At 39.2% G+C, this 26274-nt stretch overlaps 3 protein-coding genes across 3 annotated transcripts; 2 read left to right on the forward strand and 1 right to left on the reverse strand.

The window, feature by feature from the left end:
* Positions 1-1904: 1904 nt before the first annotated feature.
* LOC121752410 (triosephosphate isomerase, chloroplastic) lies at positions 1905-5292 on the reverse strand. The gene is made up of 9 exons (XM_042147472.1): positions 5019-5292; positions 4469-4495; positions 3765-3834; positions 3537-3660; positions 3110-3194; positions 2858-2990; positions 2572-2745; positions 2260-2342; positions 1905-2177 (listed from the first exon to the last, which is right to left on the reverse strand). The coding sequence occupies exons 1-9, from the start codon at positions 5220-5222 to the stop codon at positions 2121-2123; spliced, it is 957 nt and encodes a 318-aa protein (XP_042003406.1). The 5' UTR covers positions 5223-5292; the 3' UTR covers positions 1905-2120.
* A 7431-nt stretch (positions 5293-12723) lies between these two features.
* On the forward strand, positions 12724-17490 carry LOC121750318 (protein XAP5 CIRCADIAN TIMEKEEPER-like). The gene is made up of 12 exons (XM_042144835.1): positions 12724-13050; positions 13329-13394; positions 14473-14537; positions 14614-14726; positions 14844-14919; positions 15053-15129; positions 15223-15284; positions 15385-15516; positions 15717-15770; positions 16336-16401; positions 16678-16752; positions 17125-17490. The coding sequence occupies exons 1-12, from the start codon at positions 12880-12882 to the stop codon at positions 17173-17175; spliced, it is 1008 nt and encodes a 335-aa protein (XP_042000769.1). The 5' UTR covers positions 12724-12879; the 3' UTR covers positions 17176-17490.
* A 5654-nt stretch (positions 17491-23144) lies between these two features.
* On the forward strand, positions 23145-26235 carry LOC121753016 (translocon-associated protein subunit alpha-like). The gene is made up of 8 exons (XM_042148146.1): positions 23145-23269; positions 24026-24187; positions 24337-24387; positions 24608-24696; positions 25292-25369; positions 25467-25670; positions 25767-25838; positions 25941-26235. The coding sequence occupies exons 1-8, from the start codon at positions 23209-23211 to the stop codon at positions 25980-25982; spliced, it is 759 nt and encodes a 252-aa protein (XP_042004080.1). The 5' UTR covers positions 23145-23208; the 3' UTR covers positions 25983-26235.
* Positions 26236-26274: the final 39 nt, after the last annotated feature.

Raw genomic sequence — 26274 nt, forward strand, 5'->3', positions numbered from 1 at the left:
GTTTCTGTAATGTCGCCATTAAGAAACGCTGTCTTTACATCCATCTGATGTAGCTCCAAATCTACACGAGCGGCCACAAAGGCACCCACCCAACAGTTGTACTCGAGACCGTTGCCGACTACCGGCTTTGGATTTGGAACGAGTACTTCGGGGTCCCTGGCTCGAACAACGACGTAAATGTGCTCCACCAGTCCGATCTCTTTACCGAAGTTTTGGATGGTAAAGCGTCGGCCATCAACTTCGTCGCCAACAACCGGCTGTATAAAATGGGGTACTATCTCGCCGACGGCATCTACCCGAAGTGGCCGACCTTCGTGAAGACGTGCAGCAGGCCTGCGAACCCAAAGCAGGCTCTTTTTGCGCAGAAGCAGGAGGCTGCGCGCAAGGATGTGGAGAGGGCGTTCGGGGTTCTCCAAGCGCGCTTCAACATCATCAAAGCCCCGGCTCGTTCGTGGTTCATGGAGAGCATGGTCGACATCATGTATACGTGCATAATCTTGCACAACATGATTGTCCAAGACGAAGGACCCGATGCGGGAAATTGGTTCGACCTCGAATCCCCCGGAAGCTCAACCGCAAGTAGTCCGCCGCGAAGTGGAGCGCATCCGTCTATACAAGAAGGGTTGGCTATTCGGGCAAGGACACGTGACTCTAGCGCCCACACCCAACTCCAAGAGGATCTAATTGAGCACATTTGGGAAAACTTTGGCGGAGAAGATTAAATTATGTCATTTTTATTTTTTTAGAATTTTAATTATGTCTTTTTTTTTAAAGTTTAAGTTGTAATGTTGTTTTAATTTTAATGAATTGTGTTTGTTTAAATTTAATTGGGTTGTAAAAAAAATTAAAAAATGAAATTGAATGAATAGTAATTAAGGGACGGAATAAGGGACGGAGCGTTGCAGGTTTTGTCCCTTAGTTAAGGGATGGAGGAAAAATGGACAGTGGGGCCCTCAAATAGTGGTCAAATAGTAGTTAAGGGACGGTTTAAGGGACGGTATAGAGACAGCGTAGTGGATGGTCTTACATAACAAGACAGATGGCCTTCCATAACGATTTGTGGTTTTATGTGACGTTAAATTTCACGATCATTTCGAAAAAATGGTTTTATGTGATTTTATATTTTGGGCTTATTTAAAAAAAAATCATGCATTACCAACTTTAAATTTCATGTTCATTTACCATCTCGCTCTCATAAAGATTTGTGGTTTTTATGCGACTTTATATATCAAATACTATTAAAAATGAACCACTCACCCCTTATAAGGAAAATACCTTATAAGGAAGAGTGTTATCTATACTTATATAGATGAACTAGGATCGCCACAAAGTCGACGTAGGATAAGAATTAAAAGTTTTAACATGAGCATTACCAAGTCTCTCTCTCTCAGAGTTGTTATAACTAATTCTAGCAAGTCTCTCTCTCTCTCAAAGTTGTTATAACTAATTCTATAATAACGAAGGTGGCCGACATCGCATTTCTTTGTTACTATTCACTTTTCAATTTCACAATGCTTTTATGGTCGTAAGCAAAACGCAATAAAAAAAATCAATATCAAATTTTATGATTTAATAATGTTTTCCACAAAAATTTAGTCTAGTCATGTTCGTAAAAAGAAAATTAAAAAAATTGCATATCCAATTAATAATTATTATATCCACCAAGCCATCGGTTTACAAGATAAAACGTATAGTGTGTGTAACTAGCATTCAATAATCTATCCTACATAACAAGAGAGTTGGGCTTCCATACTAGAAATATTGGGCCAAATTAGCATGCACAAGCTGCATGACGCCCATCTGAATATTGGGCTTTCCATACTATAAATATTGGGCCAAATATATTCCATTCTCATCCGAATATACATAATTATATTAATGCATAATGAAATTTCTAAAAGAACTTATCCCAAAATTTGAGGAATAACGCCCCCCCTTTTATTTCAGATATATAATTAAAGTTATGAGGTAATGTTACAAACCAAACATGGCAAAATGATGATCCTAGTACGGAAGACAATAGTTTATCAAAGTTTCGGGAGGACAAGGGAAGATATCTACCGCGCAAGATACTTGTGTTACAGTTGATTCTCTCACTCATTTTTCCTTTTGATGCGAAACTAGGCAGCTACCTTCTTGGCAGTGACAGAGTTGATGATAGTAGCAAACTCAGGACCCTACAACACAATGACAAATGTGAAACATAAATTAATGCTCTTAGTTTCGCCTACAAGGGAGGGAAGGAGGGAGGCTGGTTACCTTTAGAGATGCACCACCAACGAGGAATCCATCAATGTCTTCTTTCTTGGCAAGATCGGCTGAGTTGCCTCCGTTGACAGAACCTGTGGAAGATTTACGATTCTTAGGGAATTCGAGCAATTAGGCAAAGGGTAGTGATTTGACCTAGCATGCTAAATTTATGCACTTATACTTCAATCTAGTAGCTGGTTTCAAGAAATACAAGTGATCATGACTTGTGTGTAAGATAAATCACATATTTGAACTTATATGAAAATAATAATTGGGTATCAAATTTCCAAAGTGACAAACTTTGAACTAATAGGAACATACCACCGTAGATAATGCGTGTTTTAGTAGCAACTTCTGCTGATACATTCTTACTTAGCCAATCCCTAACAGCAGCATGCACTTCCTGGGCCTGCTCGGGTGAGGCCACTTTACCAGTTCCAATTGCCCATACAGGCTCATAGGCAATGACGATATTGTCCCAACTTGAGACAGCATCTGCACACATGGTGAGTTGATAATCAGTATGTTCCATAATTGAGTTCAAACAACTTTCTTCCTTTTTTTTTGTGTGTGGCGTGTAGTGGTGGGGGAGGGAGCCTAAACTTGCCAGCATAAGCCTTTAATTGCTGAAAGCAAACATCAAATGTTTTTCCAGCTTCCCTTTCTTCCAACAACTCCCCAATGCAAGCTATTACTCCTACACCTTGGCTCAAGGCATAAGCAGCCTTCTTTCCTATGAACTACAGAAACATAGTCCTTTATCAGGCTTTCAAACATTTAAGTAAACAGGGTAAGAGTTACAGCAGCACATTACAGCCTTCTTGTCTAAACAATCTTAGCTATGTTCAATTGCTCTTACTTGATCATCTTCTCCTATTACATGCCTCCGCTCAGAATGCCCAAGAACGACCCACTTGCATCCGATGTCTTTCAGTTGCTCCACACTGCAATGATAGAAAAAGCTCACTTGTTATGACATGTTACAATAGTACTACCACATTATTACTGTACAAGAACCAACCAATATATACTGTTAAAGTGTTTCAGTAAGAGCATCAGACAATATACAACCAAGAGAATTGTTGCATTTCTGAATGTAAAAGATAGCTATGTATAAATCAAATGAAAAATAAATCCATGACAGACGAACATTTTAAATATCGCAGAGTTCAAAGAGGGTAATCAATCTGAGGACCACATGAGCAAACATCCAATTATTTTTCATGTCACGAGCACAAAAATTCCTGGTTATTTCAGAGTAGCATTTGCAAGTTGCAACCACACACCTGATTTCTCCAGTGAAAGCACCACCTTTACCAATCCAACAATTCTGGGCTGCTATATCAATCCGATCAGTCAACAAATTCTTGACTTGATCAATGTAGATGAAAGGAGGCGATACAACAACATCTGCATATTATTCAATGTAAAAAATATATAAGGAAGGCTTACAATACAAGAGTACTTATTCAAATGAAAGGAAATCAGGTACTCATACTTTTAGAATAACTTACCAACATCAGATTCAAGGGTTGCACTGTTCAAGTCTGACACGAGCTTGCTGATGGACTCTTTAGTCCCATTCTGAGTATATTGTTTGAGATGCAAGGTAAAATCAGAAAACAAGATGCTACAAAGAATTGGGAAGAAAGCCATATGATTACTTGAGATTAAGATGGATTACTTGTATGGAACACAGCCCAGTGAAACTTACTACAATTCAGTTCTTAAACTCAGGACAAGGCTAACGAAAAATATGGCTTATATAAGATGAGGAAAAACCTATTACTCCTACTAAAAAAATAAAACAACATTGTGCCAACAATGAGCATATGCATATCATCATCATACTATTCCCAATTCAAGATTTTTAATAAAATCGCTACTCTGAGACCTTCCAGTGTGATCACCATCTTCCATAAAGATCTAGTCCCAATTGATTTCAGCATATGGCTAAGATTTATACTCAATTCACTAGTATATTTTACTAGTAAATAAGAAAAATCCAATGCATGGACTTTATCAAGGATTTAAATTTCACATGAGTTGTTTTCAAGAGCAAATTTTAGTTCAAACTGGCATAACTTACATTGTCAAGAAAAGAATTATGTAGACGTCATCTCACAAGAAAGAGAATATATGTGAGCTGTTTCTATTTCTAACAGCCAACAGTTAAGGAATAGCACAAAAGAAGAAATTGGGCGAAAAGAATACTTACACATTTCCAATTCCCACCAACGAAGAACTGCAAGGAAAATGTAAAAACAATCACTCTCTGAACAAAGAAAGCTCATTGAACCTTTACCTAAACATAAATGACATTTCGGAGATGACAACAACATCTAACGACATATTAGCAATAATCAGATAGCACATAATACACAGATGGCCAAAACTTTTATACATAAGAAAATTAAAAACAATCAAAACTTTTTTTTTAATCTAAAAGTACAATAACTTAAATTTTATTTTAACATTTAAATTTCTCCAAAATTAAAGCCTATTATCCAAAATCACAGTTACTGAAATTCATTCTGGAGACCAATTTGCCATATCAAACTAGCTATTCAACAAAGCTCAAGTTCTCAATCCACAATAATCGCATAGACACTCACAAATATAGAAACGCATACAAATAGCTAGTAACAGAGACTCAAAACTCTTTAAAATGTAACTCTCCTCCAAAAACCTCTAACAAAATGCAATTGATTGAGTACTTTCCAGATCTGCAATAACCGCATCGAGAAAAAAACAAAAATGCAAGTCACCTTTCCGGATCCTGCCATCGCAACGACGCCGCGGCAAGCTTTGCCGGAGGAGGCGAGGCGGATGTGCGAGTCGACATTCTGGAAAAACGATTGATTGGAGCTGGCGGTGGAGGCGTCGAGCTTGAGGAAGGATTTTCGGAGGCCGGAGAATTGAGTGAGCTGGCTGGTGACGGCGCCGGCAAGAGAGGTGGAGACAACCGCCATTTTTTGGGTGCTTGTACGTGGACTGTGGCTGTGTGAACTCGAGATTATCTCTCTCTATCTCTATATATCTGGATACCGTAATTTGCCAACATGTGGCGTCGCGTTATGTGGTAAATCGCCTTCACCTACCACGGCATCCCACGCGATGAGGTGGAGCGTGGCATACACATGCCCTAATGTTTGGTGAATGCCCTAGCTAAGGCCCATTGGGCCCATAGATATATATTAGTACTTGTAGATATCATTAGCATCAAATTCGGTGTGCTATATCGATTTTTTTTTTCGATTTTATGATGTTGAAATTCAGGATTTTAAGATAAATGAAAATGTTAATATTATGTTGAAATCCAGGCCTTAGCTTGAATTATGAGCAAAGATGTTTAAATAATTGGAACTTTGTATGAAGTTTTTTCTACTTCCACATCACAAGAGACGACGCCGTCCCAAATAAAAACTTGATTTTTTTAAAACTCTATGGGTGAGTTTGGATTAATGGTTTGCCCTGCCTAGGTTAGGACCGAAATTCTAGATTTTTTTGAGTCAAAATCTTTAGTTATCCGCCACTTCAATAAATTCTAGAACTGAAATTAAACCGGTAAAATTAGTATATCAGTTCTGGTTCAGCCTATGAAAAACGATTACAATTCCAAAATCGATGATCCAGAACTTTTGATTTGGGGGTGTGATAAATTTTTACATGAAATAATACCGTTACTCATAAATCATCTTTTATATTATTTTGGGAAAGTATTATTGAAAATATTTCCAATGGTTACGGTTCTAGACACCAATTTGTTCTAGACTGTGATAATCAAATGAGAAAATAGACACTTGGTTTGTCAAAATTGTTTTTACAGCTATGGAGTATGGACCTTCATGTCAATTTATTTTGCAAATTTGAAGTTTATATATGTGGGTGCAGGTTTATAAACTTCAAATTGCTTCCAATTCTTTGCAGGGCTTGATTATCAACTTTGAGCACCAGCATTGTGGTAAACATGCGTTTGTCATGGACAAGCGACAAAAATGTGTCACGATCCAAATACAATGAGAGGTTTGATGCATCATGGCGATTGCGGAAGGAGAGTATGAGATGAGCATTTGTTGTAGAACTACAAAAATCATTTCAAATCAAACATTACATGCACTTTTATTGAAAAAAAACAAAAACAAAAACAAAAACAAAAGAAGACAAGACAAACATCTCTCCATCCATCTTCACCACCATCTTGACATTAAGCTTCAACAAGTAACACCACAATTCTTTTTTTTACAACCAATTACATTACCCTTTCTAGTTTCTTGTCACAAACAAAGTAGTACAACATTGCGCATGATTCACGCATCGTACCAACTACTCCCTCCGTCCCTGAAAATTTGTCACCTATTTCCTTTTTCGTCCGTCCCTAAAAATTTGTCACCTTTCACTTTTACCATTTTTGGTAGTGGACCTTACATTCCACTAACTCATTCACCCTCACATTTTATTATAAAACTAATATATAAAAATAGAACCCACATGCCACCAACTTTTTCAACTCACTTTCTATTACATTTATTAAAACCCGTGCCAGGTCAAATGGTGACGAATTTTGAGGGACTGAGGGAGTACTATTTTCGGACACGTCATTCCATGACACTATCATTTTTCGTATTTATATCCGACCCACCTTCAACCATTTCCTCTTTAACGTGGGCAGTTAATTGATGTGGTCGACATATCAAACTCCCACCTTCAAGCATAGAATAGGGGAGAAGAACAATATTTAGGGAAAATTGTTAAAGTATCCGTAGAATCGATATATTATTTCTGAATGAATTTACATTATACACATAGCGTCAATATATAGGGCTAAGGACTTATCTATATGGTAAACCTAATTAACATAATTACATTGATTCCAAATCTCCTATACTTGGTAAAGATTGATTCTCGTATATCTTTTCCCTGATTTGGTGCAATCTTCTCCAACACTCCCCCTCAAGTTAAGCGACAGGGTTACCGATGCTCAACTTGCACAATACTTCCCGAAATAGTTTCGAGTTCACTGCCTTTGTAAGGATGTCCGCCAACTGATCTTCGGACTTGACAAATGGCATCTCCACTATCTTTGCTTCAATGTTCTCCTTTATGAAGTGTCTGTCAACTTCAACATGTTTGGTTCGATCATGCTGAACCGGGTTCTCAGAAATGCTGATGGCTGCCTTGTTATCGCAAAACAATTTGCAGGTCTTCGATGAGTCTAGGCCCAATTCTTTCATAATCCTCCTTAGCCATAGTAGTTCGGTTAATCCACTTTTGATTCCGCGAAACTCTGCCTCCGCGCTAGAGAGTGCTACCACCTTCTGTTTCTTACTTCTCCATGTCACAAGATTACCTCCAATAAAGGTGAAGTATCCTGCGGTTGACTTCCTATCATTCGGATTTCCTGCCCAATCCGCATCAGTAAATCCATGTATCTCCAAGTTCCCGTGTTTTTCAAACAGAAGTCCATGATCTGCCGTCCCCTTTAAGTATCGGACGATTCTTAATGCTGCATCCCAGTGCTCTTCTTGTGGTGCGTGCATAAACTGACTTACAACTCCCACAGCATAAGCAATATCTGGCCTAGTGTGTGATAGATAAATCAATTTTCCAACCAACCTCTGATATCTCCCCCTGTCGGCAAGTCTTGCGTTTTCCTTCATTTGTAACCCATGATTTTGGACCATTGGAGTGTCCGCGGGTTTACAGTCCACCATTCCCACTTCTGCCAATAGGTCGAGGACGTACTTTCTCTGATTTATGAAGATCCCCTTCTTCGATCTTAGCACTTCTATCCCCAGGAAGTATTTAAGGAGTCCTAGATCCTTCATCTCGAATTCATTGAACAAGTTCTTCCTTAGCTCGATCATTTCTTCTGTATCATCTCCAGTGATAATCATGTCATCTACATATATGATTAGACACGTAATTTTACCTCCTTTCTTCTTAATGAACAATGTGTGATCGGAATTACTCTGCTTATATCCATACTTCTTCATCACCTCCGTGAATCTCCCGAACCATGCCCTTGGAGACTGTTTGAGCCCGTATAATGTCTTTTTCAGTTGGCTCACCTCTCCATCTTGGAACTCACTAGCAAAGCCTGGTGGGGGTTCCATGAAGACTGGTTTTGGTAGCTCCCCGTGCAAGAAGGCATTAGTCACATCGAACTGGTGAAGTGGCCAATCCTTGTTGGCGGCGATTGAGAACAAGACCCTCACAGTATTAATTTTCGCCACAGGTGAAAATGTTTCATCATAATCGATTCCATAGGTTTGAGTGTACCCTTTAGCCACAAGTCTGGCCTTGTACCTTTCCACCTTGCCATCTGGTCTATGTTTTATAGTGAACACCCATCTGTACCCGACTGTCCTTACTCCTTCAGGCAACTTGCCTTTCACCCATGTATTGTTCCTTATTAGTGCCCTCATTTCAGTAAGCATAGCATCCCTCCAATGTTTATGTTTCATTGCTTCCTCTGCCGATTGTGGAATTTCCTCTTCCTCATACAGTGCGGTTTCGAAAGCCCGTGCCATTTTAGCCAAATTCCCTTGCACAAAATTTGCTACTCCATAACGGCTCTTCTTCCCAATCTTCTCAGGGGAGTATCTCTTTGGTGGTATTCCTCTTGTAGTCCGATGAGGGAGAACGTACCCTCCAGTATCACTGTCAATCGTATTATCTTCTTCGGGGAAATCTGGACTCAAGGGGTTAGGAGAAACTGTATTCTCACTAGGATCGGGTTCAGGAATTACCTCGGATATCATCGAAGGAGGATCCGGGGACGGCGGATGAGATGACTCTTGTGGTGAGACTTGCTCGGCGGCAATAACGACTGGTTCTGTTGGATCCTCAATCGAAGAGTTTGGAAGTGGCACAACCCAACTTAGATAGTCTGGTGAACTACCTGGATCACTCTCCCCCTGACTACTAAGGTGGGAGGGTCAAAACATCGGTATCCCTTCTGGTTTATCCCATACCCGACAAAGGCACATTTTGTTGCACAAGGTGATAGTTTGGTTCTCTCGTGTTTCGGGATATGGACATAAACGGTGCACCCAAAGACTTTAGGTGAAAGGTTCAGGTGTTGGGGAATTTTGGTCATTTTGGAGAGGGTATCGAGCGGGGTTTTTTTGTTGAGGATTTTGGTAGGGAGACGGTTCATGAGATAGACAGAGGTGGCTATAGCTTCAGGCCAGAAATATTTGAGTACCTTGGATTCGATCATGAGAGCCGGGGTGATTTCAAGGATAACTCTGTTCTTTCTCTCGGCTACCCCATTTTGTTCGGGTGTGTAGGCACAGGATGTTTGATGGATCATTCCCTTATCCTTACAAAATTGGGCCATAGAATTGTTAACAAACTCCCTCCCATTATCGGACCTAAGGGTTTTGATAGTGGTGTGAAACTGGGTTTGGATCATTTTATAGAATAAGACAAATTTTTCCACAACTTCAGATTTATGTTTCAAAAAGTATATCCAAGTCATTCTAGTGCAATCATCCACGAATAGCACAAAATATCGAAAACTGCCCCCACCAACAATTGGTGCAGGGCCCCACACATCAACATGTATTAAGGAAAAAATAGAATTCATACGGGTGTTGGTAAGCTTAAAAGACTGTCTATGACTCTTGGCCAAAACACATGTTTCACATGAAAAATCGGTAGGAATAGAAATGTTTGGAAAAAGAAGTTTAAAGTAACCAGGAGAGGGGTGCCCTAGTCTTCGGTGCCACAGCCAAATTTCTTGTTTCGTGGTTCCGTGAGCCAGCATCGCATTGCCATGTTGAGCTATCTCATCCACGTAGTAAAGTCCTTGTTTCTCAGTGCCACGCCCAAGAATCCTCCTTGTCTGAATATCCTGTAATATACAGAAAGTGGGGTGCATCAGAAGTGTACAATTCAAGTCTCTAGTCACATGACTTATGGACATCAATCTCTGAGATAGCGTAGGAACATGTAGACAATTTGACAAACATAGAGTAGGAGATATATTGATAGTTCCCGACCCAACAACAGTAATCAACTCCCCATTTGCAGTTCTAATAAATGTATCAGCAATTTCACCATAGCTACTAAAATCATTTCTATCCGGGGTCATAGTATCTGTGGCTCCACAGTCAAAAATCCAACCCTTATTGCTCGATCTATCATTATTATAAACATGAAATGCAGCGGAAATAGTTTCTAACGGTGCAAAGGGGTTGTTTGACATAAAACTGCAAATATTTGGGCTTTTTCGAGAATTTTCCATATTCTGGGGCCGTGTTTGATAACCCATAGGATCTGGGGGTCTAAATGAAATATCATGGGGTCCAATTTGTAATAAACATTTCTTCTTGGGGTCAAAAGTAGAGTAGGGAAAAATACAAGGGTTTGGTTTTAAACCAAACCCTTTACCTTCATAGACGGCGCCGCTCGTCTTCCTCAGCTCCTCCGCCCTCTCGGCGCAATTGCCGACTCTACGAGCGCCGTCGCCGCCGGTCGAAGCTCCTGCCGACGATTTCCCTTGGCCAGTCGCCGTTTCCCTATTTCCGGCACCAATTCGAGCGGGATGCCCCTTCTCATCTACGCTGACCGCGAGCTTTGCTTGAGCTCTCTCATTCTGTTTCTCCTCCCACCACTTCGGATATCCGATTAGAAGGAAGCATTCCCCCCGGGAGTGTCTCGGTTTCCCGCAATGAGAACAGATTAGCCGGGATTTGTCTGGCCTGCTTCCCGGTCGGTGAGTGGTCGTGGTGGGTCGTGGTGGTTCGCGCGAGTTGGGGCGTTGGCTCTGGGCAGCGAGGCCGTGCCCAATTCCTCCTCCTGTCGACGAATCGGATGCTCTGCCGTCGTCGTCTCCGGTGGGTGGGGGGCTGTGTTGATACTCCTCCGGGCAGCCTCCCTCTTTACCCAACCGTAGGCCTCTCGGCCTCCTATCTTGACTTTCGTCAATCTGGACCAGATCGGGTAGTCCTTTCCGTTCAGTTTGAACGTGACAGTAACGTTCTTGTTGTTCCTTAACTTTGTTGGTGTTTCCAGATCCGTTTTTGTATCCTTCTCGGTGTCTGACATCGTTTCTGATGTAGGGTTCGATTTCTGTGGTTGATTTGGTTATGAGGTCGAGAATTTGGTATATTGTGGCTATGATGATATTGTTCTGAGCCAAGATCATTCCTGCTCTGAGGCCATGTTAAAGTATCCGTAGAATCGATATATTATTTCTGAATGAATTTACATTATACACATAGCGTCAATATATAGGGCTAAGGACTTATCTATATGGTAAACCTAATTAACATAATTACATTGATTCCAAATCTCCTATACTTGGTAAAGATTGATTCTCGTATATCTTTTCCCTGATTTGGTGCAATCTTCTCCAACAAAAATGAATAAAAAAATATGATCTGTTAATGTCAAAGTAGAAAGATAGTAATTGAAGTATATAATAAAGAACCTCATGTACTTAGGGCATCCACAATAGGGGCGGCGCGCCGGCCACCCCGGAAACACCGCAGCCGCGGCGACCTATAGTGGGAAAAGTGTCCGCCCCGGAATGGAGGCTTGGGAGGGGGCGGAAGGGCCATCGCCGAGCATTCACCTAGGACGCGCCAGTGGGGGAGTGGCGCGGCGGTCTACTGCGCAGCGGTCCGCCGGTTTTTTTTATTCTATAAACTATGGAGGTTTAATTTTGTGGAGGTTTAATTTTGTGCAGGTTATGGAAACAAAATTTGGAGAAGATGAAGAGAACAGAGAGACAGAAATTTGAAGAAGATGAAGTGAAGAGAGAGAAATGAAAATTTGGAGAAGATGAAGTGAAGAGAGAGATGGAAATTTGGGAAAGATGAATGGAAAGAGAGACTGTGTATTAATTTATGTGTTTTAAATTATGTGTTTTAATTTTTTTTAAACACAAAATTGTGTGGAAATAAATTATGTGTTTTAATTTTTTAAAATTAAATTATGTGTATTTTTCTAATTATTATAGCCCGGTTTTTTTTTGTGGAGAAGCGGTGGAGAAGAGGCGGCGGATTCCGACTCCGCCACCGAGTAGACGGTGGCAGTGTCTTTATTTGTTTTTTTAAAAAATATAATTTTCGTTATATAATTTTCACGTATCCAATACTTTTTTTTAATTTTATTATCTCATTCTCAAATTATTTACAGTCTAATAATTTTAATTATAATTAAATTTAAATAAAAAAAAATAAAGTGAAATATGGAAAAAAAAAAGTGTCCACTTGAATTTTTTTTTTCTGCCGCAGACAAATCAGAAGCTTGTCCAGGTGTCCTCCCTATCGTGGATATCCTTACGTATAGCCGACCTATACGTGAAAACGTGTGTCAGTATCGATCATAATAAGTACTCCTACTCTAGTTGAAACTTGAATGGCACTAAAAACAAAAATAGCTGAAAGTTTATGGTTCTCCTGTGATATTTATTAAGTTCAGGGATGTCTCTTGAAAAAAAGTGAAGTCACTCCAGAAATAAACTCGCGCTTTTGGCTACAGAACGATTTAGCGATTGGAGCCCTAATCATCCCCAATTCTAACAAAAATCCCTCTTTCTACAATACAACTCTGCTTCCGATCTCTGACAAATTTAAACCCTAGTTTACCGCTACATTCATTCTCTTATTCAGCATGGCGGGTATGGGCGATGGCTACGTCGGCACGGCGCAGGACGCCGTCAGGATCAGGCGGCTGGAGAAACAGAGAGAGGCGGAGCGCCGCAAAATCCAAGAGCTTAAGAACAAAACCGCCGCTTCCGAAGGCCAGCCTGGCCTCCTCCAATTCGGTTCCAGTACCTCCGAGGTGTGACGACGTGATTTCTCTACGACTCTAGAAAATTCTGCGTCATGATTGATTCGCTGATCTTTACGTATATAAATGATTCACTCGGAACTTTAGCGAATAAAGGTGTCCTAATGCTCAGGAAAGTATGATTTTAGCTAGATAGGGAGAGATTATTATGGTTAATTTTGTGAGCCACCAGTGAAGTATATTGTTGAGAAAATATGAACGGACATGAAATGTTGGCGCCTTCTGTTTTTAGATGGTTTATTGAATTTGCGCATTTGTTTATTGTTCAGATATTGGAGACTGCATTCAAGAAGGAAACTGTTGGTCTGGTCACCAGAGAGCAATATGTTGAGAAGGTATGATAATTTATTTATCTTTTGTGATTCTCCCACCCTTTCAGAAGAAAGGCTGTTATGTAAAGGGTTGCTTGTGGTTAGTTCTATGCTCCATGCACAAGTTGCTTCTTCTAGCTACTTTATGTAAATACACCAGCAATATGTATTCCCTCTCGAGGGAAATGACTTACCAATAGTTAAGAGGATGTAATCATCTAAGCAGTGGCGGATCCAGAAATATTATATTGGGGGTACGATAAATAGTTACACAAAAGATTTAACAACTAATCAATTTTTTTTATTCTATTATCCCAATCATTTTTTTCAATGAATCACTTCATTATATATAAAAATAAATTATTTTTTATTCTTATTACTTGAAAAATATTACTACTATTTAAAATGCAGGTTCTTATATATTTATTTAACACAAACGTTATTTTGGTTTAATTTTTTTTAATATTTTAACCAAAACAAAATACATAATATTTTTCTGTATAATCCCCAAATATGAGCATAATTAAAAGTCATAAATTATAAAAATTATATCCAATTATATATACTTTAGTTATTGGGTATGAAACAAATGAGAGAACAAATTATTTGGAGTATTATATTCAATCATATCCATACGTAACAGCTGTAAATTGATAACAAATTAAAATAGAAATATAGATATCAAATGCAAAATAGCAGAAAAATGCACAAATGAAAACAGAAATATAGATATCAAAAGCAAAATAGCAGAAAATTGCACTTGGGAGGACTCGAAACCTGGGTCTGCACTATAACATATCAGCATTATACCACTGGGCTATTTGCTATTTTGGGGGTACACTCGTACCCCCTTGTTTCTAAGGAGAAGCCTCTTGTTAAAGAATTTGGTTCTGAATTTATTATCAGATATTATGTCTTTGAATTTTAAAACCTCAAATTGTAGGAGGGAGAGGGATCTATTATGCTTGAAAACAAACAAAGTTGTGAGGTGTGGTTGGGAATTGGAAAAAAGGCTGAAGAACAACTAGGACATGAATAGCTCTATGAGAGGACACACCTTGCCTGTACATGCAGCATCAGCTAACCGTTTTTTGTGCTGCAGAGAGTAAATATTAAGAATAAGTTCGAAGAGGAAGAGAAAGAGAAGCTCCTAAAGTTGCAGCAAGAGTGAGTAAATGTTTTTCTGTATATTTGTGACTTATTTGCTCTGTCAGTTCTATTTTTGATCCATTTTCTTTGGTAGGGAGGAGGAGCTTCAGTTACAGAAATTGAAGAAACGGAAAATAAAGGCAGACCCAAGGCTGTCTTTTGCTGAAGAATTTGAGAATGACAATGAAGAGGAAGATGAGGAAAATCGTAAGCATCTATGAATGAAATGTCGTTGAGCTTTTTTCTTTGTTTCTTGGGTTTATTGGCACAAACACACTTTTAAATTGCAAATTTTGACATATTATACCTGGCTTACCTTTATAGAAAACGATGATATCTGCCAGAGATTTGGAAAATATGGAAAAGATCCTACAGTAGAAACCAGTTTTTTGCCTGATAGGTTGGAATTTCTCTCCTCTCATCTCTGTTGAACATGTCTATTCATGCTCTCTTGGTCTATTTGAATCCCCATGCCATGCTTTTCGATCTTTTACTTATAATTCGCCTTTGGAGGTTGAAGCCTACTCTTACAGTGAGAGAGAGGCGGAGGAACAAGCTGAGCGTGAACGGTTACGAAAACAGTGGCTTCTTGAGCAGGAGCAAATCAAAAGTTAGTAGTATAGTCTTACATGCTTCCATTTGTTCTAGATTTCATCATATACAGTATTCTTAGTTTAACACCTTTTTTTGGTTTCTTTTATAGATGAGCCTCTTCAAATCACTTACAGTTACTGGGATGGTACTGGCCATCGACGGGTGATCCAGGTTTGGGACTGCTTTGGGTCTTAATTTATTGATCCCTGGGTTCATTTTTGTTACCTAGATGATTGATGAACTTTATTCACCACTTGTTTGCATTTACCAGGTACGAAAAGGTGACGCCATTGGAGAATTTCTTCGCGTAGTTCAGCAGCAGCTTGCCCCTGAATTTCGAGAGGTTCGAACAACTTCAGTGGAGAATTTGCTCTATGTCAAAGAAGATCTCATTATTCCACATGTAAGATCTTGATGGGAAGAACCAACATTCTTCCCCTTCTCTGACTATAATAGCCCAAAAGATCCGAAATCAAAATTTGTTTTTCAGTTTATAGTAATTATCTTAATATGCTATATGGAAAAAGAAACTAAAAAATATATTGAAGGTTTCCTGGATGTGCTGTACTTATGCATGCCTTTTTTCTCTCTTTTCTGTTGCAGCAACACAGTTTCTATGAGCTGATTGTAAACAAGGCCAGAGGGAAAAGTGGACCGGTAATGCCCACTTTCTTAGTCACATTTCAACTTTGTCGTAAATTAGCAAATTCATAAGAAGTTGATAATGATTTTTAAAATCATCGTCATATATTTATATGATCTGTATTTAAGATGCACTTTAGGTTATAACCCTGATAGCTTACTCATACAGTGTCTTAGATTTACTTAACTTGATGTAAATGTCTAGTCAGTGTATTGAGTTCTTGTTGCAATACAATGGGAATCTACTAATTTTATGAACACTATGAATCTTCTGGCCCTAATAAGTTGAATATTTACAAAATTCTTTTGTACCTTTCTTCTATTGCTCACGTATGCTACCATGCGCTTTCAATATGTAAGGATTTGTTTGCTCTAGAACTCTCAAAAGTCTGTCTTAACTCTCTTATCCATAATACAAGCAACATAACACTCTATTTTCTTACCAACATTTGCACTTCCAGTATATTAGTTGGAAACATTTGTACTTGAGAAAACATTTATACGAAAGATTTAAAGTTGCGCATGGACTCACAAAACACAATAAAACAACACTAATATCTATTTTTGGTTTTACTCGCAGCTGTTCCACTTTGATGTGCATGAGGACGTTCGAACGACTGCTGATGCAACAATTGAGAAAGATGAGGTAATCACTTGACCTTTAGATTGGTTGCTGGAGCTGTAAATGGGCCTAAAGTTTAATAAACTAGGCGTTTTCAGTCCCACTTTCTATCTGCCTGTGAATTCTGTTGTTTACTTGTTCTATTATATATGTGCATAGTTACATGTACATTATTCAGGCTTCCTTTGCACAGTTATCGGGTGATGATATATTGATATGTGTATGGTGTAATTCCTCCTTGTCACAGAATCATACTTTATCTGATTTATTAACTGAAATAATTGGATTTTTTTTCAACAGTCACATGCTGGTAAAGTTGTGGAGAGGCATTGGTATGAGAAGAATAAACACATATTTCCAGCTTCAAGATGGGAGGTTCTCTCTCTCTCTCTCTCTATATATATATATATATATATATATGAATCTCTTCGGCATGTGCATGTGTATCTGCTACCTATTGATGAATCTGTTGCTTGCCGTTGGCAAGCAGACTGTAAATATTCTTAAGAACTTTATTTTCTGCTTTAATAATAAAGCACAAGTAAGTCTTGGACTGATGTTACCTGATTACTTAATCTAAGTTTATAACTCACCACTTATGGCAGCGGATGTCTCTTCTTGTATGTGATTGTTCTTATAGATACGACACACTCTTAGGAAGTTGTGCTACTATTACATGATTACATTGAAATCGAACAATGAGTATTCTTAGCTCACCTGAACTACATATTCTGTTTTCTTATGTAGATATACGACCCAACAAAGAAATGGGAGCGATACACGATCCATGGCCACTGATTCAGACAAAATGGAAGAAGACCTTACTGAGTTTCCAGGGTATGAACTAGTGAAAGATGTTACACTCGTGCTGACGGCTTTTAGGCTTAAATTGTGGAGAAACTCAACTGGAATTAGTGCTGAAATTGTGATTTGTTTTGCCTCGACCGAGGGGATTTCTGACTATTCCTTTCTCTTCTATTCTGATGTTGGATTGTATCATACTCTTATTTTTTAAGGTGACAATATAAGTACTTTATATGGTATTGTAAGAATTTATGCTGTAAAATATGCTTTTTATACTAGAGACTCATTATTTGACATCGTCTACAAAAAAACAGTCTTCTGCAATTCATAGAGGGATAACCTGCCTTAAAAGTCATGAACTTTGCCAGAATTCCGGTTTTTCCCACGAGCCAATTTTTTGGCGTATAAAGTCACGAACTTTACTTTTTGTCTGGTATTTCCCAACCCGACCATTTTCCATTCTTGGATTCAAGTCGCAATTCATCCACCCCCATTGGAAGCGAAAATCCCGTAACAATGTAAGACCATTGCTTCATTTTAGGGTTCAATTCGCGATTCATCCTACCGATTTTTCGTTAAAGATGCGATTGATTTCGTTGGGTTTAGGGGTCGATTTAGGTTTCCAATTTAGGTTTGCGATTTAGGGTTTAATTTCGAGTATGAGATTTTGTGGTGCCCGAATTGTGCAGTTGGCAACCTGCAATTTAGCGATTTCCCGTGTGCAATTGGCAATGGGTATTTAGGGTTCATGACTGTTAATATGAGTTTTGATTGTTCAAATGCAGGATGTCGAGTTCTTCCCAGCATTCGAGCAGAACGTGGCCGAGGTTTGAGGCAGTGGTCTGTGATCACGGTCTTGAAGCTGATGTGGTGACATCCAATACGGATGCCAATCCCGGACGATGCTTCTATCGTTGCCAAGTCTGGAAGGAGGACGACTGTAAATTCTTTCGTTGGATTGATCCATCATTGTCACCAAATCAAGAGTATTTTTTCAAAAAACTGAAGCTTGATAGGGACAACGTGCAAAGAGCATTGAGAGATAGGGTTGCTAAGCAGGATGCACTCGACGAGAGCGTCCGTTCGAAAACCGTTGAAGTTGAAGCACTCCAAGGTGTTGTCGCACAGTTGTAGCGTCAAAACCGGAACTTAAAGGTTGTCATTTGCATGTTATGTATCGTCTTGTGGATCTTGTTGTAGCTTAGCTAACATAACTTCGGATCTTGTTGTAGCTTAGCTAACATAACTTCTATGTAATGATCTATGCATGTTGAACTCCAATGTAATACACTCCTATGTAGTGAATTTTCCTCTATGAATGCATTGAGTTTTGAGTTCAAAAGCAGCATAGTGTGAGTTATAGTACTCTGCCTCATAGTATGTTTTTGGTGCAACACCACACATGGTTCAGACATATAGGTTTGGTTGAACACAACACACGGTTTAACACATACAATAACATCCAATTCCAAAGTCTCATGCTCCCATACAAATTGATACAGTCATTGTTTGGTGTTCACAAAACACATTGCAAAATCATAGTTAAAACAAATTTGTCTTCCAAATGCAGTCACTTGACACTTTCAAATACACAAAACATTGTCTTCAAACATTGTTGTTATTGCTTTGCTGCGTTGGGATTGAGCCACGTCCTCCAGTGCGCCCTCCACCACGGCCTCCCCTTCTTCCACCTCTCCCCGTAATTGCGGTGGTGCCACTTCCTTCAAGGGATGGTGTCTTGCGAGGCCTCCCCATCTTCGCCTATAAGTATAGCAGTTGCAATGTTAGTAGATAGTAGTAACATATGTTAGCAAAAATGTTGAAGTATAAACTGGAGTTGATTAACCTTTGGCTTCGGTTGCACTACAACTGGCTCATTCTTGCAAGTTCTGGAGTTGTGGCCTTCTTGTAAACACTTCTGGCATGTCATCACACAGATCTTCTTCATTCTGTTGGGTCTGGCAGGATCCTTCTCGAACAGATCTCTCCTTCTAACCTTCTTCGGTCTGCCGGGCATCTTCTTCATAGGAGGAGGCACAACCGGGTACCCCTCAGCCTGAGGCCAGAGCTTCTCTCCATTCAATGCTGGTAACCCATATCCATATGCCTTCATGTACTTCCTCATGGAGTAGTATTCATGCACATAATCATCAACATTTTGCTTGAGAAAATGAATAGCAGCGCATGCATGAATACATGGGATGCCAGTCAAATCCCATTTCCTACACCCACACATCTTTAAGGAAGGAGTCACTACAAACCTATCTTCAAAATGTCCAACTTCAAATTTCCCCCCAACCGCAGGAATTGTGGTACAGTTTCTACTTTCATATACCATAGCTTCTATTTTCTTCCTGACCTTTTTGCACACATTTGAATCACTTCCCATAGTCTCCACTTCTATCCCCTTTCTATAAAGCCTCTCCATTAGTTTGGTTCTCATATCATCTAGCATATCTAACACATGCTTACTCCTTGCTTCGAGTATATAGAAATTGAAACATTCACAAACATTGTTTAGAATGGCATCGGAGCAGTTGCCAGGGGTTAGAAATGCCTTACAGAATCTGCTTGGATTCTTATCCATCAAATCTGCATATGCTTGGCCATCTTCCTTCTCAAGCTCTCTGCAAGCAATCTCATACTCCTCCAGGTAAGTACTCCTAACTATCTTCCAAAAATGCTGCTTCAACAGAGGACCTTTGTGTGTTTTCTTCCAGTTTGCATAGATGTGTCTTGACAGTTTCTATGCTCAGCTAATGGAAGTACACTTTGTACTGCATTCTCCAGTCCCTATCCAGCAACAATGCTAGTGTCAGTAGACAACATATAACAAGGTAGATCACAGTATGAAAAAGAGAATAAACCTTCTGTTGATCACTGATAATGGTAACTCCTACCCCTCCACCCAATTCCAACTCTTCAGCAACAATTTTGATGAACCAAGTCCAGTAAACTTCATTTTCAGCCTCAACCACTGCCCATGCAATGGGGTACATTTGGTTGTTTCCATCAGTCCCAACCGCGGTTAGCAATATACCACCAAGATAAGTCTTAAGGAAAGCCCCATCTAGACCAATCACAGGTATGCACCCCTCCTTGAAACCCTTTCTTAGACCACTGAACCCAATGTACAATGCCTTGAAAACAGAACCTACATCTACATGTAGTTCAAACCTCCCTTCTCTGTCAGACTTGCTCAACTCCAGAATATAGCTCCTTATTTTAGCATAATGAGCTTCCACGGTTCCCCTCAGCATCTCAATTGCCCTTCTCTTAGAGTGGTATAGCCTCCATTTGGTTGCATCAAATGCAAACCGTTGCATCAAGTCCCTACCCAACTCTTTGCAACTGAACCCTGGCCTAATTCTAAACACATGCAAGTATTTTCTGGCTATCCAATTGGAGGTCACAATCTTATTCCTCATAGCCCTAGGACATGTGTGTTCAGGTTCAAGGTTCTTTATCACTACAGATCCATTCATCTTCACTAAACTCCCGGAACAGAACCATTTGCAAGGACTCTTACAACCTGCCTCAAATTGCTTCCTACTTGCTCTCTTAAAATGAATCTCCCAACCATTTTCCACAGCAATGTCTGTCAAAGCATCCCTTGCTTGAAAACCATCAATAAAACCTATACCCAGACACAATTTCAAACTCTTATGATCACACCGTGGATCATACATCACCTTTGCATGCCTTTCTAACCTTTTCCTCCCTTCATCCTGAGAATCAGTTGAGCTAGAGTATATGTCCCCTTCTTCAGAATTCTCATCCTCAGAAACATATTCACTTTTCTTCCCTCCACTCACTGTGCCATAAAATATGTCATCTGTAACAACAAACTCTTTCTCCTTGTTCTCTTTTACTTTCTTCCTTCCCTGAGTGTATTCCTCATCCTCGGATACCAACTCCTCAGCCTCCATGTCATCATCAGTTTCCTCATCTTCAGAAGATGGCATATAACTCCCATCATCCTCACTGTCATCTCCCAGACCCACTCCCAGACTGTAATCAGTCTTATCCCCCACACTCTCCTCAGTTCTATCTCTCATCCCCACAGATTCACTTATAGTTCCCACATTATAACCCAAATCCTCAGCATCATTATCCTCACCTCCCACACCTTCACCCACACTCTTTCCCACCTCCTTAGCTGCTGCCTTCCTATTCCCCACTGAATCACCCATATTTTCAACCACTGACTTCTTGGAAGACTGGAACAAACTTTTCTTAACACTACTTTCAACATTCTTCTCCACAACATCTTCGGTAGAAATAGACTTTAACTTGCCAGCCCTTGTAGTTGTTTCTTTTCTACTCCTTCTGGTAGACATGCTCTTATTCACAGTCTCAACCTTACTCATTTTCACTGACTCAAACACTTCCACTCTATTCATGGCAGCTTCCTCACCCACATTGTCTCCCCCACCCATTGATTTATCTTAATCAATGTTCTCAAGCCCACCCTTCCCACCTACAACATACACATCACAAATTTGTTGCCTAACTGTTGTCAGAAACTTCAACATTAACATCACATCTGCATCACCCTTTATGTTAAGAAACTCCATTCCCCATTTTCTCTTGAAGCATAGTCTATCCCAGCTATGAAACTCTAGTTTATTCAGTTCATCCACTAGGTCAAAGTACCCAAACCTATCTTGATCAAACCCACTGCCTTCCCACATTTCCCCACCTACGTATTTCTCGCAAAGCCTCCCATCAGGTATAAATTTACCCCATGATAAATCCGCAGCAGAAAGGGTTCACTGAAAGAATCAACACAACCAAACTTGAGGATACTCCAAACAATTTTGAAAAAATCAACACAACCAAACAATTTTATAGTTTTATCCGGCCACATACTCCAAACAATGGTAAACACAAACTTACGGGTTCGGATTCGGCTTGTCTGGGAAGAAACCCGGCCACATACTCCATGGCGTCGCCTCAACGTTCCTGGTCGATTGGTTCATCGTCGTCGCAGCAAACTCAATGTAGGTTACTTAGGTTTGAAAGCGGCGAAGAAAGGTGAGTTGGGGTGGGGGGATATTAGGTTTAGATTTAAAATTATTAATTTTAAATTGTTTTTTGTGTTTTTATTTTTTAATTTTATTACCATATCAGCTTCCATGTTAGCTGCCACGATCCGCCAGGTCAATTAAACGCGACACGTCATCTCACTCGTTTGCCGGAAAACACACCATGGGAATCGACGACAAAAAGTAAAGTTCGTGACTTTATACGCCAAAAAAATGGCTCGTGGGAAAAACCGGAATTCGGGCAAAGTTCATGACTTTTAAGGCAGTTATCCCATTCATAGATAATGTCTAGGCTGCCTTATTCAAATTTTCCTTAGAAATCTATCATTATCCTATGAAATACTCGGATCGGTTGGTGGAATTACTTCTTGTTTTGTTGAATTTCTTTTATCCGAAAATGAAGATTTAATTTGAATTGGAGCTATGGATTCAAAGTTTATAGAGTTTGATATAATATGTTATCTATTTATGGAGTAATTATTATTTCGTTGAAATCGCATCTTGCACTTGATTATCTCAAATTTGTTGAAATTTCGTTTGTTTATAATGGGTATTACTTATTACTGGAGTAATAGAGCTTCGATTTATTTGTTAAAAAATATTCTATATAAATTATAACATTTGTTCTTATCAAATTACGGACTAAATTGACATAAGAAAAAATCATAACGCTTCATCTATACAACAAAGGAATATAATCCACTGTAAAATTTCAAAATCTTGCTAAGTGATTATGATTAATTACTTTTAATAGCAAATTATTGTTCAAAATATTGCAAGTCTTTCTAATATAGCTGCATTAATTCCTCTTTTACTCCGACGCAGGCAATATGAATTGAAACTGTGGCACGTAAGCCGAATTTACGGTTTTGTCCTTCGGTCCACGCGATAAAAAGTCGTTTCTTCCTGCTGGTGCTTCACGCTCACAATTACTCCTCTCTCACATTTGGGGCAAAACCATTAATAAAGGGAATCAAAAATGACAATTAGGGCTTTTCTGATCCTCGCGCTGCTCGTTTTCTCATCGTCACTTCTACAAGGTAAGATTCTCATATCCAAATTCATTTCATTCTCGATTACATCGTGTAATTGCCATCCTCGATCCTGTTCGACTAAATTTTGTTTTTTTACTGGTAAAGTGTTGGTCAAAGCCCTTATGCATGCACATGCACAGGAATTTTGAGCTGTAGCTTGAATTTTGCAGCTGATTTATGGGTTTTTATATTGCATTAACATTTTCTCGTTGCGCGATTTAACTAGATCGAGACAGCATTTTCATGTTTTTGACGTAGATTTTGATCGCTAAGCTATTTGATCTATTTATTTAATTTGTGTGCAGTTGTCTGGTGAATTTTGGTTGTGTGCGGTTTCATAGATTTGAGTAAGCGTCAGTGGTTGTGTTGATGCTGTAGTGATGATTGAGATTTGAAATGTGCTGATTTTTTTTCCGTCGTAGTTCTCCTTCAGCATTTTAATTTCGATGTTTTCCAAAGACAAACATGGGTTTTTTGCTATTTGGTAATTCCTCCTTCAAACCAGTTACATAGGAGATGTCATTTTCTGATTTTGCTATTGTTCTCCATTCATTGCTTGCAGTTGCTCATTTTAGTAGAGAGTTCCCTTGGTCCATATTTGTACTTATTTCCAAATTATGGATATCTTTTTAGTGGTTTTACCTTTGTGTCTATTCTGATCTGTGAGTTAGTTCTTGTGGTTTCTTGTTTGATGCTCCGCTGCAATACGTGCCATACTTCAAGCCCAGTTTTTTAATGTGTATATGTTGTTATGCTTTGTAGTTGCAAGATGTGAGCCAAACATTGATAACGATGTTGAATCGGCGGAGGAAGGTGGGGATCTCGGGATTGTTAATGAGGATGTCCAAGATTTTGGTACTGGGAGTTTTAGTCCAGCTCCAGAGGTGGAAACTGTTTGTGTTTTCCCTAAGAATCCCTCAAAAGGTTGGTTACCTCTGTTGGGATTTTGTCTTGGCCTTTTATGACTTCGATGTCCAAAGTCAGCAGATGTAATATTTTTTTTGAAGAGCAGCTGATGTACTTCTATCTATTGTTTGTTACTTGCTTTCTGAATATTTTATTTCTTTTTGCAGCTGTTGTAGGTGGGGAAGAAAGTGAACTTCTTGCTGGAATTAAAAATGATGGTAATGCTTTGTCTATGCATGACTGTTTAAAGTGGTTTTGTGATGTGTGGTGTGTGTGTATATTGCCTAGCTTTCTGAAATTTGAATGTAGCTGCTTAGTTTATCGATTCGTTCTCATCGAGTGCTATCCCACCATCCTGCCCTACATTTTCCACTTACTCTATGGTGGTTATTGCAGCATATATTTGATTCTAAACTTGATGTATTTGATATAATGCAGGGGAATCAACTATTAATGTCATTGCCATTCAGGCTAGTGTTCATCTCCCTTACCAGCATCAGTACTTGCTCCAGAATCTTTCCACGCAGGTATATATTTTGTGCCTTATAAACTTTTGATGTTGTAAATTTTGTCTGTGGATAGTCTGTCTGGTATATGGAAGCATATACTGAATTATTGTATCACGATTATATGGATAACCTGTCAGAAACCCATCTTACAAACTTCTTTTGTCATTTTATGGTCATGGCTTATAGGCATGCCACTGGAACTTTTGACCATCCAATTTTTAGATTTTATTCTAGTTTGAGTTATGACCTCTTTATAAAAGTGGAGCAGATTACATATGGAAAATGCTTGCAACTTTGTATAAATCTCATGTAGAATCAGATGTTAATACAAATGTGTGATTTGATACTTACTATTTACTGTAATATTCTTGGTGCCGCATTGAATGGTAATTGGTAAGAGCAAAGATATGCTCAGTCCGATACATGAAAGCTAGGTAGTGATATCTTTAGTAATCGTGGATACTGTTGTTGGTGGTATCCTGTAGATTGATATCGAATATAATGTTACATTTAGCTTTTTTGAGCTGTCCCCCATGATTTTACCAGCTATGCATCAGGAACCGTGTTTTCTCCCAGGACTTATGTTGATGATTTAAATATTTTGATTTGTTAGACTTTTAACAATGCATCAGTTCCACCATCAGTTCAAGCAACTTACCCCTATATGTTCGCCGTAAGCAAGTTCTTGCAAGTAAGTCTGCTGAATACTTAAGGGTACCTTTGGGTCTACGATTGCATTTTGAGGTTGGATTTAATTTTCATGGCTTTGTTTTTCCTTAATTCTGCAGTCTGGTGAGTATGATCTTGTGGCAACTATTGTTTATGAGATCAACCAGCAGCTTTACCAGAGTACATTCTACAATGGGACAATTGAAGTGAGTGAGCCAGGTGGCATATTCAGTGTTGAATCAGTGTTCTTGTTTAGCCTTGGAGTTGCACTCCTTGGATTTCTTGGGTTTTGGATACGTGGCCAAATTCAAAATCTCTCCAAGGTGACTACTGGATTTCCCCCCCTAAAGCTGGTATCTGTATTACTCCAACTATATATTTGTGAAAACATCTATTAATTCTTCACCAACTCTTCTCAGAAAACTAAGAGGGCGCCAAAGGTTGAAGTTGGAACCGGAACAACTGATGCCTCGAGGGATGAGTGGTTGGAGGTTTGTGTCACAGCGCTCGTATTCTTTCAGTTTGCTATTAAATCCTATTGTTCTTTCCTTTGAAAAAAGATGGAGGTTCCTAATATGTATTCATGTGTCCAGGGAACTGCTTATGCTCAATCTAAGTCGAACAAGAAGAAGTAGATGTGCACACTTCCAACGAGTCGAGTATAGGTGGCATCTTTTACACCAGAGGGAGGTGTGCAGCAGCGCTTTGGAGAGACGGGCTCAAGTTTACAAGGAAGGCGAGGGACAGTGTGTGTTTTTCTCTTTGTTAGAATTTGAGCTATCGTTAAATGCCAAACCAACTGAGTTTACTTTGCGAAGCTGGATTATTTTTTGTAAAATTATGAGATTTTGTTGGACTATGGTTATTCTGTTTGTTGTTTTGTTGAAATTTTAAGTCTGCTAAATCAATTTAGTGTTCACACACACA

The sequence above is a fragment of the Salvia splendens genome, chromosome 10 (assembly GCF_004379255.2).
Source record: "Salvia splendens isolate huo1 chromosome 10, SspV2, whole genome shotgun sequence".
Taxonomy (NCBI): domain Eukaryota; kingdom Viridiplantae; phylum Streptophyta; class Magnoliopsida; order Lamiales; family Lamiaceae; genus Salvia; species Salvia splendens.